The sequence below is a fragment of the Microtus oregoni genome, unplaced genomic scaffold (assembly GCF_018167655.1).
Source record: "Microtus oregoni isolate MIOR12 unplaced genomic scaffold, Mior012 000004F_ref0000308, whole genome shotgun sequence".
NCBI classification, from domain to species: domain Eukaryota; kingdom Metazoa; phylum Chordata; class Mammalia; order Rodentia; family Cricetidae; genus Microtus; species Microtus oregoni.
In genome coordinates, this window is record NW_024543063.1 from 28001700 (window position 1) to 28015894 (window position 14195).

General features: G+C 45.8%; 1 protein-coding gene and 1 pseudogene across 3 annotated transcripts in view; both read right to left on the bottom strand.

Annotated features, from left to right (window-relative positions):
* The window catches only part of Slc35f3 (solute carrier family 35 member F3), a 225422-nt gene extending 222156 nt beyond the window's left edge, over positions 1-3266 (bottom strand). Inside the window, exons 1-2 of one of the 3 annotated variants that reach the window (XM_041650716.1) lie at positions 3194-3266; positions 628-652 (exon numbers count right to left, since the gene is read on the bottom strand). Coding sequence is in view for 1 of the 3 variants with exons in the window: in XM_041650715.1 (XP_041506649.1) it covers positions 54-106 (53 nt within the window). In the remaining 2 variants the exon portion in view is untranslated. Of the gene's footprint in view, positions 1-53; positions 516-627; positions 715-3193 lie in introns of those variants that run through there. The other 2 variants (XM_041650717.1, XM_041650715.1) reach the window with 2 other exon arrangements.
* A 9151-nt stretch (positions 3267-12417) lies between these two features.
* Positions 12418-13223, bottom strand: LOC121447317 (annotated as a pseudogene).
* Between the last annotated feature and the right edge of the window lie 972 nt (positions 13224-14195).

The following is a 14195-nucleotide window of genomic DNA, read 5'->3' on the forward strand; positions in this document are numbered from 1 at the left end:
GGGTGCCTGGGACCACCTGCCCGCCGCCCTCCCGCTCCTGCGGCGCTACTCACACAGCGATGCTCTTGGCCCTGGGAGCGCCGCCTGGAAACTCTCGGATACCCATGGGCGGCGGCAACGAGTGGCCCCGGGCGCCCAGACTGGAGCCGGTGGAGCCGCGGCCCGAGCTCCCCGCAGCCGCTGCGAGGGTCCGGAAGCCCGTGGTCGCCCGCGGCTCAATCCGGCCACTCCAGGCGGGTTCCCGGCTCAGGCTGCCGGGAGCCCGTGTCAGAGCAGCGCCGCGCCCCCCCACCGCCTGTCACTGCCGGCGCCCTAGCACGAGCGATCGCGGACGCTGGAGCTCCGGAGAGCGCGCCCGGCAGTGCGCTCAGGAGCCACCGGGTGTGTGGCTGTGGCGGCCCCGGCGCGCGTGGACCGGGCGGGGGCGCGCGTCCCGATCCCAGCCACCTGGTGTGTGCCCGGCTTCGGTTTCTGAGTTCTACAAGCTTAGAGCAAAGGACTTGTCATGGTCCTGGTGCTCTGGTTTTTACACGTGAGTCTCGCCCCCCCCCCCACACCCTCCACACACATCCCAACATACACCACCCCAAAGAGCGGTGCTACTCAGAAAGCAAAAAGCAAACTAACCCGGCGTTCCACAGCACACACTAAGCTGCCAATTAGACAAGGTGGTGATTGCTAGGTCAGGCAGGGTCCTCAGCTCAGGAGCTCAAGCAAGGATGAGGCCACTACTGCTTCTGTCCCCTCTGCAGAGACTCTCTTCCTAGTTAGCTTCCGATCAGCTTTTGTGCCTTGTTCCCAAGCCACTCCAGACCACCAAATCTCCCTCCATACCGCTCTTCTTCACTGAGTACAAATTTTAAAAAACACACGGATATATAGAGAATATATAGCCTTATCGAGTCCCCAAAGACTACTTTGGATTATAGCTAGACTCTTACTTTTTTTTTTTTTTTGATGTGAGATACATTTCCCCCAAGAGATCAAAGTGCAGGCAATACTTTATGTGTTGCTGTAAGGGAAGATATATTGTTCCTTGGTGAACTAGGAATAGAAGGGAAGTCATTTCCTCAACTCGATAAAAAGAGTTTACCAAGACTTGCTGCTGGCAGGTAAGAAGCCACACTTTTCCGGTTAGATGAGAGGCCACCAATGGCTTTCCTTGTCATACCCCTACAACGTCCTATAGAGACTCCTAGCCAATTAAATTACTCAAGAAAGGGAATATAATGGATGTTTTTAGGACGAAGTAAAAGAGGAAGGAAGGAAGGAAGAAAAAAATGTTTTTTGCAGGTGATAGCATTGCTGATATATAGGAAGTTTCAAAGATCAATCACAAAAACTTCTGGAATTAATAGCTGTGATATTGATAGCTGATATAACAGCTTGATCGTCAATTGGATGTGATCGCCGACTGGATGTGTGTTAGAAATACCATGGGGCCAAACTTGTCTATGTGGGAGTTTCTAGGTGTGGGCAGCTCACTCCATGCCCTGCTCCTGGGCTGGATACAAAGGAGGAAGTGAGCTGAGCACCAGTGTTCCTGTCTCTCTGCTTCCTGATGATGGATGCCATGTGACCAATCACCTCATGCTCCCACCACCATGATGGAAGGAGTGTATTTTAAACCCTTCTACCTCAAGTTGTCTTTGTCTGGTATTTTACCATAGCAACACATGGAGTACCTCATACATCAACTGCTTTTCACAGAGGCTGAAAGAGTCAAAGTTAATGGACAAAACCTAGCCGCTTTCCTATATACTTACAATGGACAATTGGAATTTGAAAGGAAACAGTAATGTTCTCAGGACTTCTAAAAAAATGAAAATTTAGAGATGGATCTGATATGTACATTATCTACATGAGACAAATTACAAAATTCAAATGAAAGAAACAAAATTCCAAGTGAGCACATTGACCCAGGTGTCTTTGAACCTCAGTGCATGCATCCCCTTTTCTCAAGGATCTGCCTTCCCTGGCTTCTGAGTCAATGATAGAAATGACCAGGTGGTGGCGCCTTCTGGGTTCCTTGGTACTTCATTCATCTTTCAGTGATTCCAGTGAGGGGACCAGGACAGTGACAGCCAGACAGTCCAGGAGCATCTGGTGTCAGAAGCAATTACATCCATTACCTGAAGGAGGCCAGGAGTTTAACATTTTCTGTTCACAATAGGACCTCAATGAATACACTTAATGGGCACAGGGTTGTGAGCCGGGCTAATCAATGCCATTGCCCAACACGGAAGATAATCTGCATAGACATTTCTACGGCCTCTTACAAGCAAGATTTATTTATTTTTATTTTATGTGTGTGCTTGCCTACATGTATGTAAATGTACTTGCGTGCAGTGCCCATAGAGACGAGAAGAAGGCCTCAGATCCTCTGGGGTTGGAGTTACAGACACTTCTCAGCTGCCATCTTGACACTGGGTATAAATCTCAGGCTCTCTACAAGAGCAGCAAGTGCTATTGGCCCTTGGAGCCATCACTTCAATACTCTATAGCCTATTCTTCCTACCAGTAAATAAAACTCACAAACTCTTAAATATTACTTTGTTGATATATACTCTTCTTTTCGACATGAGGATGGCTTGCTTTCCTGAAAATGTTCAGATGCCCCTGAAATATTTAGAATATTTTGTAAATGGTGATTTCTATCCTTCTCACCAGGTCCCACGGGGACTGGTTTCTCTCCACTCGCCAGTCCCTACAGCCACTTATAAGACAACCACTCAGAGGCTTAATATCAATTGTAATTGTTTGGCCAATTACTTAGGCATATTATTGACCAGCTCTCACAATTAAATAAAATTTCTGCTAATCTGTATATCGTCACATGGCAGTGGCGTGCCAGTGATGGCCTGGCATGTTACTCCTTTGGTGACTCCATGGCGTCTCCCTCTCTCTGCCTTCTTTCTTTCTGTATCTTCGTTTGGATTTCCTATCTGGCTCTATTTTGCCTGGCCACTGGCTGAAACAGCTTTATTCATCAACCAATGAGAGAGACACATATTCACATCATAAGGAGGACATCGTACATCAATATTTAGTAGATCAATGTCCATTTTAAAATTGAACTAAGTAAACATTTATTGAGGGCAGGACAAAGAGGCTAGAAACACCAATAAGACAAATGTACCCCCACACAATTGAGCCTGAAGCACCATAAGCAAACAAGTAAGTGAAGACTTACCCACGTGGGCCCCAGTCCTTGCACATAGAGTCTCTAGAAACTGAAGAACGTGTTTCCAAGTCATCACCCTTACCTGGGATGGGAGACCAGGATCAAAAGGATGTCAGAGACGCTTTCTTACGTGAGAAACCAAAGTATCGTTGAAAACTAGAACTTTGCCTGTAGATGCAAAAGGAAGAAGGGACAAGATGCAGAGACAGAGGAGCAGAAGAGGAAGCCAAGGAGGAGGAGGAAGAGGAGGGGGAGGAGCAGAGTGGAAGTCACTAGAGAAGAAAGAGCAATGGCTGGAAAGTGTGCCCAGGAACCTGTTTGGAGAGTGTGATGGTACTTATTGTCAACTTCACAAAACCTAATCTCCGGAGAGAAGGGACCCTGGACAGGCTAGGGGGAGGGAGCTGTCTGGATTGTGTTAAGATGGGAAGACCTGTCCGGTGAGAGTGGTAACATCCCCTTGCTGGGACCCCAAGCTGCATAAATGGAGAAAAAGAGCCCAGGGGCAGTCCCAGTCGTTCATCGCTCTCTGCTTCCTGACGATCTGTGCGTACTAAAATAAGCCATTTCCCCCTAAGTTACCTCTGTCCGCACATTTTATCACAACAACTGGAAAAGGAGCAAAGACGGAAGATACAGTGTAGCAGTAGGAAGGGCAGAGGCAAGGTGGCCTTACCAAAGGGCTTTGTAAACAAAGCCAGCATCCTCAAGTCTCAGAATCCTTGCTGGTTTCTTCCTACCTCCATACCCAGAGTATCCTCTCAAAGGTCAAAACTCATCAGTGGAAAACTTTCAGTTGTTGCTTTCTTTAAATCCTTGGCCTTGTCCCATCCACCTGCTCCCCGCTTTTCATTCTGCAGCTGTCTCCATCCCTCCATCCTCCTGTCTCTCAGAGCCTGAGGACTCCAACCTCCAAAACAGAATGCACCATGCCATGCCATCTCCGCATGAAAGTTGGGGCTTCTCTACAATCTCTATGACCTTGTGATACCCTCACCCCCCCCCCTTTACCTTTACTGAGTCCTTCCCTCCAGGAAGCTTTCTCTGGCCCTGATGGAGTAGATTGGTTCCTTCCAACACAATCCTTTCATGTTCTACTGTGGCCTTTCTAACCCTGGTTGGGGCTTTATGACAAGTTAATTTACAGAGTTATTTGATTAATGTCTGTCTCCTCCACTCAGCTAGAAATTCTGCGAGGTCAAGATTCCTCTGCCTTCTTCTTAACCCTCATATCTATCTTCATGTCTATGTAGGCACGGCTCATAAAAACATTTCTTAAATGAATGAGCAAAGGGAAAAGCAGAGAATGAAAGCGTTTGAACAATAAGATATGTGAGGGATGGAAGGAACACGATTCGCAGAATTTATTTAAACCTTCTGTTCCTATCAGTTCCCATTTCTAGGCTAACACTGATTCGCCTTCAAAGGCTGGCAGGGACTGACTTCCAACTTCCTCGCAGCTTATCTCTCTGGAGACTCTGACTCCAGCCTTCCTCCAAACCTCATTTTTCAGCTCAGACAGCATGCATATCAAAAAAGTTGCCCTGTTTCTTGAGTCAGTCGTGACTTCAAATGCTGTTTTCTAGTCTCAAAAAGTAAACCCTCAACATTAGGTGGTATGTCCCAATTTTGGTACCAAACATAGTTTGTACATGCATCTCTGTAACATGCATCTCTGATGTGCTTAAGGAAAATTTGCACATTAGAATGGGTGGGTGGAGGGGCTGATGATTGACAACTTAATACAAACATACTTACCTGGATATGTAGGTGAATGATGGAGAGGCAGATGGATGGATACTCACACATGATGTGTTTTGCTTACCTCTTCCAATGAGTGGTAGCCTCCTTTTGCTTCTGTTCTAATTCATGTAGCATTCAAGCATAAGAGAATTCTGCTGGTGGATTTACCAGTAACATGGGGAGTGCTGTGAGTTCCCGACATGATATAATTTTCTTTAGGGAAGAAAGATTTATTGAGACCATGCCAACATTTGAGACTAGCTGCAACTGGTATCTCCAGCTGTGATCAAACCATGACTACAGCAACCATGATGTACCATGTAGGCAGGGGCAACAGCCCAGAGAGCCCAGTCACTAGAACATTGCCTCGAGCTCAATGCACAGAACTCACTACAAAAAACAAACAAGCAAAAAAAGCTAGACATGGTGGTTCATGATTGTAAGCCCAGTGGGGAGGTAAAGACAGACAGATCCCAGGTTTACAATAATCAGCCCATCCAGCTTCCTTGGCAAGTTCCAAGCCAGAGAGAGATCATGACTGAAAAAGAAAATGGAATACGTTAGGAAGGATGCTTGAGGATGTTCTCTGGTCTACACATGTGTGTGAACCTGCACACACACACACACACACACACACACACACACACACACGAGAAACAGTGGCAGAAGAGAAACAATACTTCTCCATTTGCCTTTATCCCATTATAAGAACAGAATGAACTCGAAGAGAGACTAAAAGTTAGCAAAGACAAAAACAAGAAATAGATGCAGCCTACATCTTGTGGAATAGCTTCTAGATCCAAAGAATTAGGGATACGGTGGCAAAGGCTCTGAAAATAGACAGGCAGCAGCTTTCTGTGGTTAGGGGCCTCTGGCCCGCAGGAGTTGCCTTTAAGTGGAGAGGGGGATTTGTGGACAAGGAAACAAACAAAGGAAGCAGACATAAAGACACATCTAGGCAGGATTTTGATGCATGCCACTGGAAGCCAGCAGGTAAAGTTTTAAGAGAAACGTATAGTCGAAAGAACCTAACTAAGAAAACTTGGAACTGTCAGATGCCGCTGGAACTGGCTTGGGAGCAGGAAACAGCTGGAGGAGTTTTATAGGCCTTAGGGAGAGCCTCGGCATCAACACTGACTCCATCACAGCCAAGGAGGGCAGTGGAAAAGGTTGACCTTGCAAAGGACAAAGCCAAGGGCCCTGGGGAGTTCTGGACAAGAGTTTCTCCCTGTAGAGTTGAGTTAGGACTTGGCTAAAGAATAGGGAACCGTTCCAAAGCCAACTCCACGGGATTTCAGCATTGCTGGGGACCAGCAACTTCTGCCTGTTACAGCCAATCTGTGACTGTGCGCTAGTACCCGCGGCCTCGTTAGCGTCTGAGTGTGTGTACAGAACTAGACAACCTGTCCTTTTGCTAAAGATTGCCTTGGGCAGTCACATCTGAATTTGAGAGATCAGAACACTGAAAACTGACAAGCCCCTGGGAGAGTCTGGCCTGGAAGCTTTTTTGCTTCAAAGAAGAGGCCAGCATATTCTGGTGATAAATTGAGCATGTCTTCACTGGGTAGCGAGGAAGTCACAGACCTTTTGTCAAAAGCTATCACATCTTTCTGAATGCCCTAACCGAGACATAGAGATTGCATATTTGGGTCCCCTGAAAAGTGAAGCCAACTGATTGATTCCAACAGGGAGGGCCATGAGCATGGTCACAGTATACAATATACTCGGAAAAAAAATGCCCTTATGAAACTCAACATTATGTATGTGGATATATGCCAACAAAAGACCTTAAAAGAAAAATGCAGCTGTAGAAATGAAGTTCACAGTCCTGGAAGGATTCAAAGGGTCAGTCATTCTTCCTGTGCTGCCAAATAAACACAAATAAAAGCCACGGTCCTAATTTAAAAATAAAAATGCGGGGCTGCAGAGTTGGCTCAGTAGCTGAGAGAAGTTGCTGTGTCACCGTGAAGAACCAAGTTCAAATCCCTGTCACCTATATGAAAGGTCAGGTGTGGTCACTAGCAGGCCTGTCACCCCAGCATGGTGTGGGTGGGGATGAGGGGGCAAAGACAGGAGAATCACTGTGCTGACTGGCTGTTTGCTTAGTTCTGGATTCCAGGAGAGACTCTCAAGAGAATAAGGTGGAAACTGTAGGGCAGGACACATGACGTGATCCTTTGGCTTCCACAGAACGGAGGTTGAGGACCCTCTTACACAAGTGCGCGTACACTCGCCACCCCCACCCCACATGTGCAGCCTTCCCTCGTTGCCAATGATATTGCAATAGTATGCACTGTGTCTGACTTGCAAAATCTCCACTCCCAGCTGCTCATCCCAGAAGACCTCCTACTGCCACCCAGGACCTATCAAAATCACTAGCTGACATCAATGTCAGTTTTCCTCTCAAGCAGACAGACAGCTGGAGGCACAGAAACCTATCACAAACACAAAATCCGTCATCCGGTGCAGGCTGTTTTTGTACCCCGCTTCACCTTCCGTGTGCCCAGGCAGCCCATTTAAAATTCCTAACAATTAAATTCAAATTTTCCACATAGATTTGCATACTCAGTCAGTCCTGATGCTTTCCTCAGTGAGCAGCCTCTACAGTAAACTCTCCGAGGAAACTGTTAAAATAGCCAAGAGGGCCTGGGAGTGGCTGTCTCCCAGAAACCTTTGCTGTTGATGGATGATTCGAAACTTCAGCTCTTGGCGTATCCCTTAAGGCAGGCAAATCCCTTTCTTTCTGAACGTTCTTTCACCTTTGCCTCCTTTTTCCGATAATTCTCCCACTGATTCATCGAGGGAGGATGTTAGAATCAGCAGGAGTGGAAGTGGAAGCTAAGTTAGTCCACAGCCTCCAAGGGAAAGTCGAACATCGCATCCCAGCCTTCTGCCCTGGGCCTGCTGGTGATTTATGCTGGCTTTTCTTTTTCATATCTGCCAGGTTCTGGGGAGCAACAACCTCCTCCACCATGGGCTGTCTGAACCGTTTCACTCTCTTAGGTCGTTCAGGGTTTGAACTGGAATCCTTCCAGGTCCTGCCTGCTCAGGCTCTCTGTTCTTCACAACCTTCTGGCTGCAGAAGTTGGTGATAGAGAACGTGCATTCGATAGGTCACAACCTTACTTTGAACTCTTCCAAAATGCTGCTATCTTGAACAGAACTCTCCTGCGACAGGAGCTGGTATATGTGCATGACTTTGAGCCTTTTCTTAGCACCACAAGCCTCCGAGATTACCATAGCATGGTTTGACTGTTTTTATGTTTAATTTTATCTTTTGATTATGTGTTTGTGTGTGAGGCCGGTGTATATGTCCACATGAGTGCGGTCCTTCAGAACAGGATTCCTGATTCCCTGGAGCTGGAGTTAGAGCGATTCTGTGTCTCCTGTCATGAGTGCTAGGAACTGTACTCAGGCCCTCTAAGAAAAGTATTTATTCGTGTGTGTGTGTGTGTGTGTGTGTGTGTGTGTGTGTGTGGTTTTTCAAGATAGGATTTCTCTGTGTAACAGCCCTAGCTGCCCTGGTGTCCTGGAACTAGTTTTTGTAGACCAGTCTGGCCTCGAACTCACAGAGATCTGCCTGCCTCTGCCTCCCAAGTGCTGGGATTAGAGACATGTGCCACCACTGCCCGGCCTCTGTATGGGTCTGAGCTAGGTCCTCTGCATATATATTACAGTTGTGTATCGGGGTGATCTTGTGGGACTCCTAATGGAGAAGAGGGTGTCTGTTCTGATTGGATCTCCCTCATCAGTTGTCGTCTCTGGAAATGTTCTCACACATACAAAGCTGTACTTCAAAATGCCCTCGGCATCTCTGCATTTCTTAATCTAGTCAAGCTGATAGTGATGATCAACCATCATCACACACAAAGTATATATAGCGTATATATGCGTGTATTACATATGTGTAATATCGTCTACACATATGACATTTATTATGATCACTATGGCTATGTGCCTGAGTGTGTCTACATATTATATCATATATACATAAAGAAATTCTGCTCTCTTCCGTGTCAGCCTAGTTAGGAATTATTTCAGCATCTGAATTCTGCTGCTGTTTCTCCAGAGACTTCTAGAATTCTGCTTTTTAAGTGGATTTTAGACTCTGCAACACATTATTTTCCAGTATTGTCTGTGCTGATGATCTTTATTCATGGTAGGTGGCTTTGAGTTTGGAAAACAGCCAACAGCCATTCGGTGCAAACCCCAGGTAAAATGTGGTTGATTAAGCTGAAGCAAAATCAATTTAGGCTTTCTTCTGTTTCTTTCCTTTCCCCCAGATAGACCTTTCTGGGATAATTGTTAGGAGACAGAAGAAATCAATTGCCAGCGGCAGGCCTTTCGTTTGCATAGAATCCCTAGCTTTCATAAAAGAAGGACTGTTTAATAGTGGAAGACAGCCTACATGAGCCATTCATCCTGTCAAAGACACATCATATGTGATTCTTTGAGAATTACCAGAGGCTGTCATGAACAGGACGCCAAGGCTGTGTTTTCCAGCTGATAACTTAGCTTTGGTTTTCAGATCATAATCAAGATAATAAGATAAACTTTAAAACAGTTTACTGGAGGACATTAATATTAGGGTTCTTCAGAGAAACAGAAGCAATTCTCTCTCTCTCTCTCTCTCTCACACACACACACACACACACACACACACACGCTTCCTCTCTCTGTCACACGCACACACATGCTCACATACAAACATCTCACACAACTCTCCCTCTCTCTCATACACACATGCATATACATACACTCTCCCTCTCCTTCTCTCTCTCTCTCACACACACTCACAATCTCCCTCTCTCTCATACACACACTCTCTCTTACACACATACACTCTCCCTCTCTCTCATACACACACTCTCTTACACACACACACACTCTTAAACACGCACCCACTCACACACACTCTCCCTCTCTCTTATGCACACACTCTCTCTTACATACATGCACTCTCTCTCTCTCTCTCTCTCTCTCTCACACACACACACACACTCACAACTCTCTCTCTCATACACACACTCTCTTACACACATAGTCACACAAACTCCCTCTCTCACATGCACACACTCTCTTACACACACACTCACACTCTCCCTCTCTCTCATTCGCACACTCTCTTAAACATGGACCCACTCACACACACTCTCCCTCTCTCTCATGCACACACTCTCTCTTACATACATGCACACACACTCACACTCTCCCTCTCTGTCATACGCACACACTCACACACACTTTCCCTCCCTCCCTCTCTCTCTCACTCACACACACACACACACACACACACACACGATCTGTTTATGATACACTATGCTGTTTCAGATGTTGACAAACTTGGACTCTGCAAATCCGATGCTCTATTTGGAGCTGAAGGCCAACAGGCCAGAGAATTGACTGCAAGGCCATCTCTTTGTAAGCCGTGTTCACACCTTCCTCTGATTCACAACCCTCAAGCCTCACCCACATCCAGTCTCATCCAAAGCATCCTCCAAGTTGACAAAGAAAATAGAAATTGAGAGTACACTTCTTATAAATTTGGAGTTCACATGCATCTCTTTTAGCCACACCTAACTTACAAATAAAGATAGTAGCACGGTCAAGCCTCCACTCAGCTGGACACATCTGTCTCATGTAAAGTCACTAACCCTTTCCTTCAGGAGAAGACTGTCTCTGATCGATGCTCATTCTCCTTGGTCGCCTACAATTTACATAGTTAGACAACACTTAGATACAGTCTCCTTTCATCCTGCTGCTGAGATAAATACTCTGAGCAAAAGCAGCTTCATTTGGTCCACACCACCGAGCCACAGTCAATCACTGAAGCGGGGTCAGGGCAGGAACTCAAGTAGAAACCACAGAGGAATTCTACTTGCTAGTTTGCCCAGGCTCATGCTTAGCTAGGTTTCTGTTATAGATCAGACCCTCCTGCCTAGGGAATGGTACTACCCACAGTGGGCTGGGACATCCTGAGTCCATTAACGATGAAGGCACGCCATCATAGACATGCCCACAGACCGATGTGATCTAGGCACTCTCTTCTAAGTGACCCTAGAATGACAGAGAGCTGAAGATAGCTAGGACCAATACCACGACAGGAGGTCAATGATCTTGCTACATGACAAGGGATTCTGTCTAGCAGGCACAGAGGTCCTTGTGCTCAGATATGCACTAGGGAAACCAGGAATTTTAAACACGCAGGGTTAGCTCTTCAAAGGGAGCGATATATAACCTGTTTTCTGCCCAGAAGGCTGGGAGCAAGGGTGGTTAATGGCCTGGTGACATTCGTATTTTCTGTGTGGCCAAGACCTCACTAGAGATTCTTCCTGAGACCCTTATCGTGAGGTTGGTTTTCTCAGTCAATCTACAGAACCTATCATTATGGAAGATGTTGCTTGTACTTTACAAAGAATTTTGATGTAGCCATGTCTTTAGCTTTATTGTGCACACAGACTTGAATTAATTAACACCAGGAAAATCTTTCACAAAAATATGATGTGCTTAGAAATGCCTAAAATACACTCAAGCTCAGACTCTTGAAGTTTGAACCAACAGCGGCTTCTGAGTCTTTTTGAACTGAACTCCCATCTGCCCTCTCGCAGATCAACACTGATGACCATGGTGTTTGCGGAGACCTCTGCCAATAAGATACAGGGAAATCTCAAGATCCTTGATACTCATAGGTACTCAAATATTTGTAATAGAACAATGGGGAAATACCCATGGTGATGATAGTCTTTCTTTCTGTGGCCAGGCTCAAGGCTGAAGCTGGTAGTCACAATCACTTTCATCTTCTCCGCACTGAAGTATTTCTTTGCCTTCAGCAAGAACCTCAGCTGGCAGTGGACTCCACCTTGGCCTTAATTTCTCCAGTGCTTAGACTGTGATAGGCCTGTCTGCGCTGGGTTATTGTAGGTTACCTGTGACCTTAATCACAGACACTGTTAGCCCTGAGAACCTGAGAGGCTTTTCTTACTCTGAAATATTCTTTAATAACCATCCACTTTACCTTTTTCAGTCAGGCTCAATCCTGACACACACAGGGCCTCAATCCCCTGCCCCCTCCCCCCTTTTCATGTTGATTCAGAGAAATGAGGATTCCAAAGGAGATGGGAGAAATTTCATTTTTCAGTTCACTGCAATGGAAGCTTTTACCCTGGGAAACTCAGCTCTCGGAGCCAATGGAGAACACGACTATGGGCTTAGTAAGCAAATACTTGGCTTGTGAGTCCTTAAGGAGAATGGTGAGTGTAGACACGTAAGTTTCCTTTCCTGGATTCCTAGATCCATCCTGTCTGGCTAGGGGACAAATTATACCACACAGTGGATACAGATTCATCGTATATGCAATTGCTGGAGAGCCTTGCCCCAGTAGCCCATAGCTGGAAGTGGGCCTGCACCTTTGCTCCACTTGGTCATCAAGCTGGCTACTTTGGGATACAGAGGAACACGCTCACGTTGGAAAGGTCCAACAGGAAGGACATTCATCTGCTCAAATGGTTTTCAAGAGCAGGTTCAATGGACTGAACCCTAGAATTTTTTTTTTGCACTCAACAGAACATAGGCATCTTGGGACTCACAGTTTTGACCTTTTGATGTGTTAATTAAACATGGGGAAATAAATTCTCTGTCAAATGTCATACCTTCAGTAATTTCTAATTCACCATTCAGGAGTTTTCTGTCCTCTGTGGTGACAGACATCCTTTCTTCCAGCCCCTTTTCATCTCATCAGAAACGATGCTTCCAATGTCTTGGTCTCAATTTGCAGAAATCGTAGCGACCTGAGCAATTTCTTCAGGGGCTGTCACAAGTTTTTTAAGTTCAGCAATTGTAGCATCAACAGCCAGCCTCACATCTCTCTGGATCTCCACTGCCTTTGCCCCTTCGCTCATCTTCTTAAAATCCTCCTTGGCAAGAAAACGTGCCAGAACAGTAGCAGTGGGGGTGCCACCCCCAGCCTCTTTTTTTTTTTTCTTTTTGTGCTCTTGGCAACATCTTGAACAAATTTAGCTCTCACATTTTTGTATTTATCCTTTAAATCAATCGACTCTGCAACAGTGACCCCACCTGTCGTCCCTTTGGGACTACCCCAGCTCTGTTCAATAACCAGTTCTTCCCTTTGTCCCCAGTGTAACAGCTACAGCTTTGGCTAAAAGCTCTACACCTTGAAGCACAAATGCTCGAGCATCTCAAACATATTTTACATATTTGGCGTGGGCCCGAATGAGATGTGGAGCCACTGCCAGGACGTTGGTCTCATCTGGAGAAGGACTGGGGGTCGTTGAAGCATTTCTGGGGGAGTGTATGGAGTGAGCCAAGCTGCTGAAGGCAAGTGAGGGACAGACTTTAATCTTATTGGCAGGCCTCTTGCTCTATTCAGGTCTTTACTCTTTGGAATGAGACCTACTCTCACCATGGGGTCCAATCTGTTTCATGCAGTCTCCCAACTAAAATGTCATTTTCATCAAAAACACCTCATTAGAACACCAAAAAACCAAGGAACTGGGCTCCCTGTGGCCCTGATAGATTTGACAGATTGATATATGACATTAAAATCTAAACTCTCTCTCTCTTCATATTTCCTCACGGTCATCCACATAAAAACACAGTCTTGACAAATGTCACTCCGAAGGCATCCAAGAATATTTGAGACTCATGTGATTCCCGAGTGCTGCTCTTTCTTTTACAGGTGGCTGTGGGTAGATAGTTCTAAATACTACTCACCGCAACTTAGAATCACCTGGGAAGAAAGTCTCAACTGAAGAAATTTTTAGATCAGCTTGTTCTGTGAGCATGTCAGGATGTGTATGTGGTGCTTAATTGTTAACAAATGCAGCCTACTGTGGGCAGTAAAATTCTGTGGGCTCTGATGTTGACTGAGGTTTCTGTCCTTCCCTGTCCCGCAGCCAGTCAGTCCCAAAGAAAAACACAGAGGTCTACATTAATCATAAACTGGTTGGCCTGTTAGTTTAGGCTTCTTATTAACTCTTATAACTTATATTAGCTCATAATTCTTGTCTGTGTTAGCCACATGGCTTGGTACCTTTTATCAGTGAGGCACGCTCATTTTTCTTGCTCTCTGTCTGGGTGACAATTGTAGACTGAGCTTTTCACTTCCCAGAATTCTCCTGTTCTCCTTGCCCTGACTCTATTCCCTGCCTGGTCGCCCTGCCTCTACTTCCTGCCTTGCTACTGGCCAATCAGAGTTTTATTAAAATAATACAAGTGACAGAATAAAAGGCCATTGCCCCACAGCACTCCC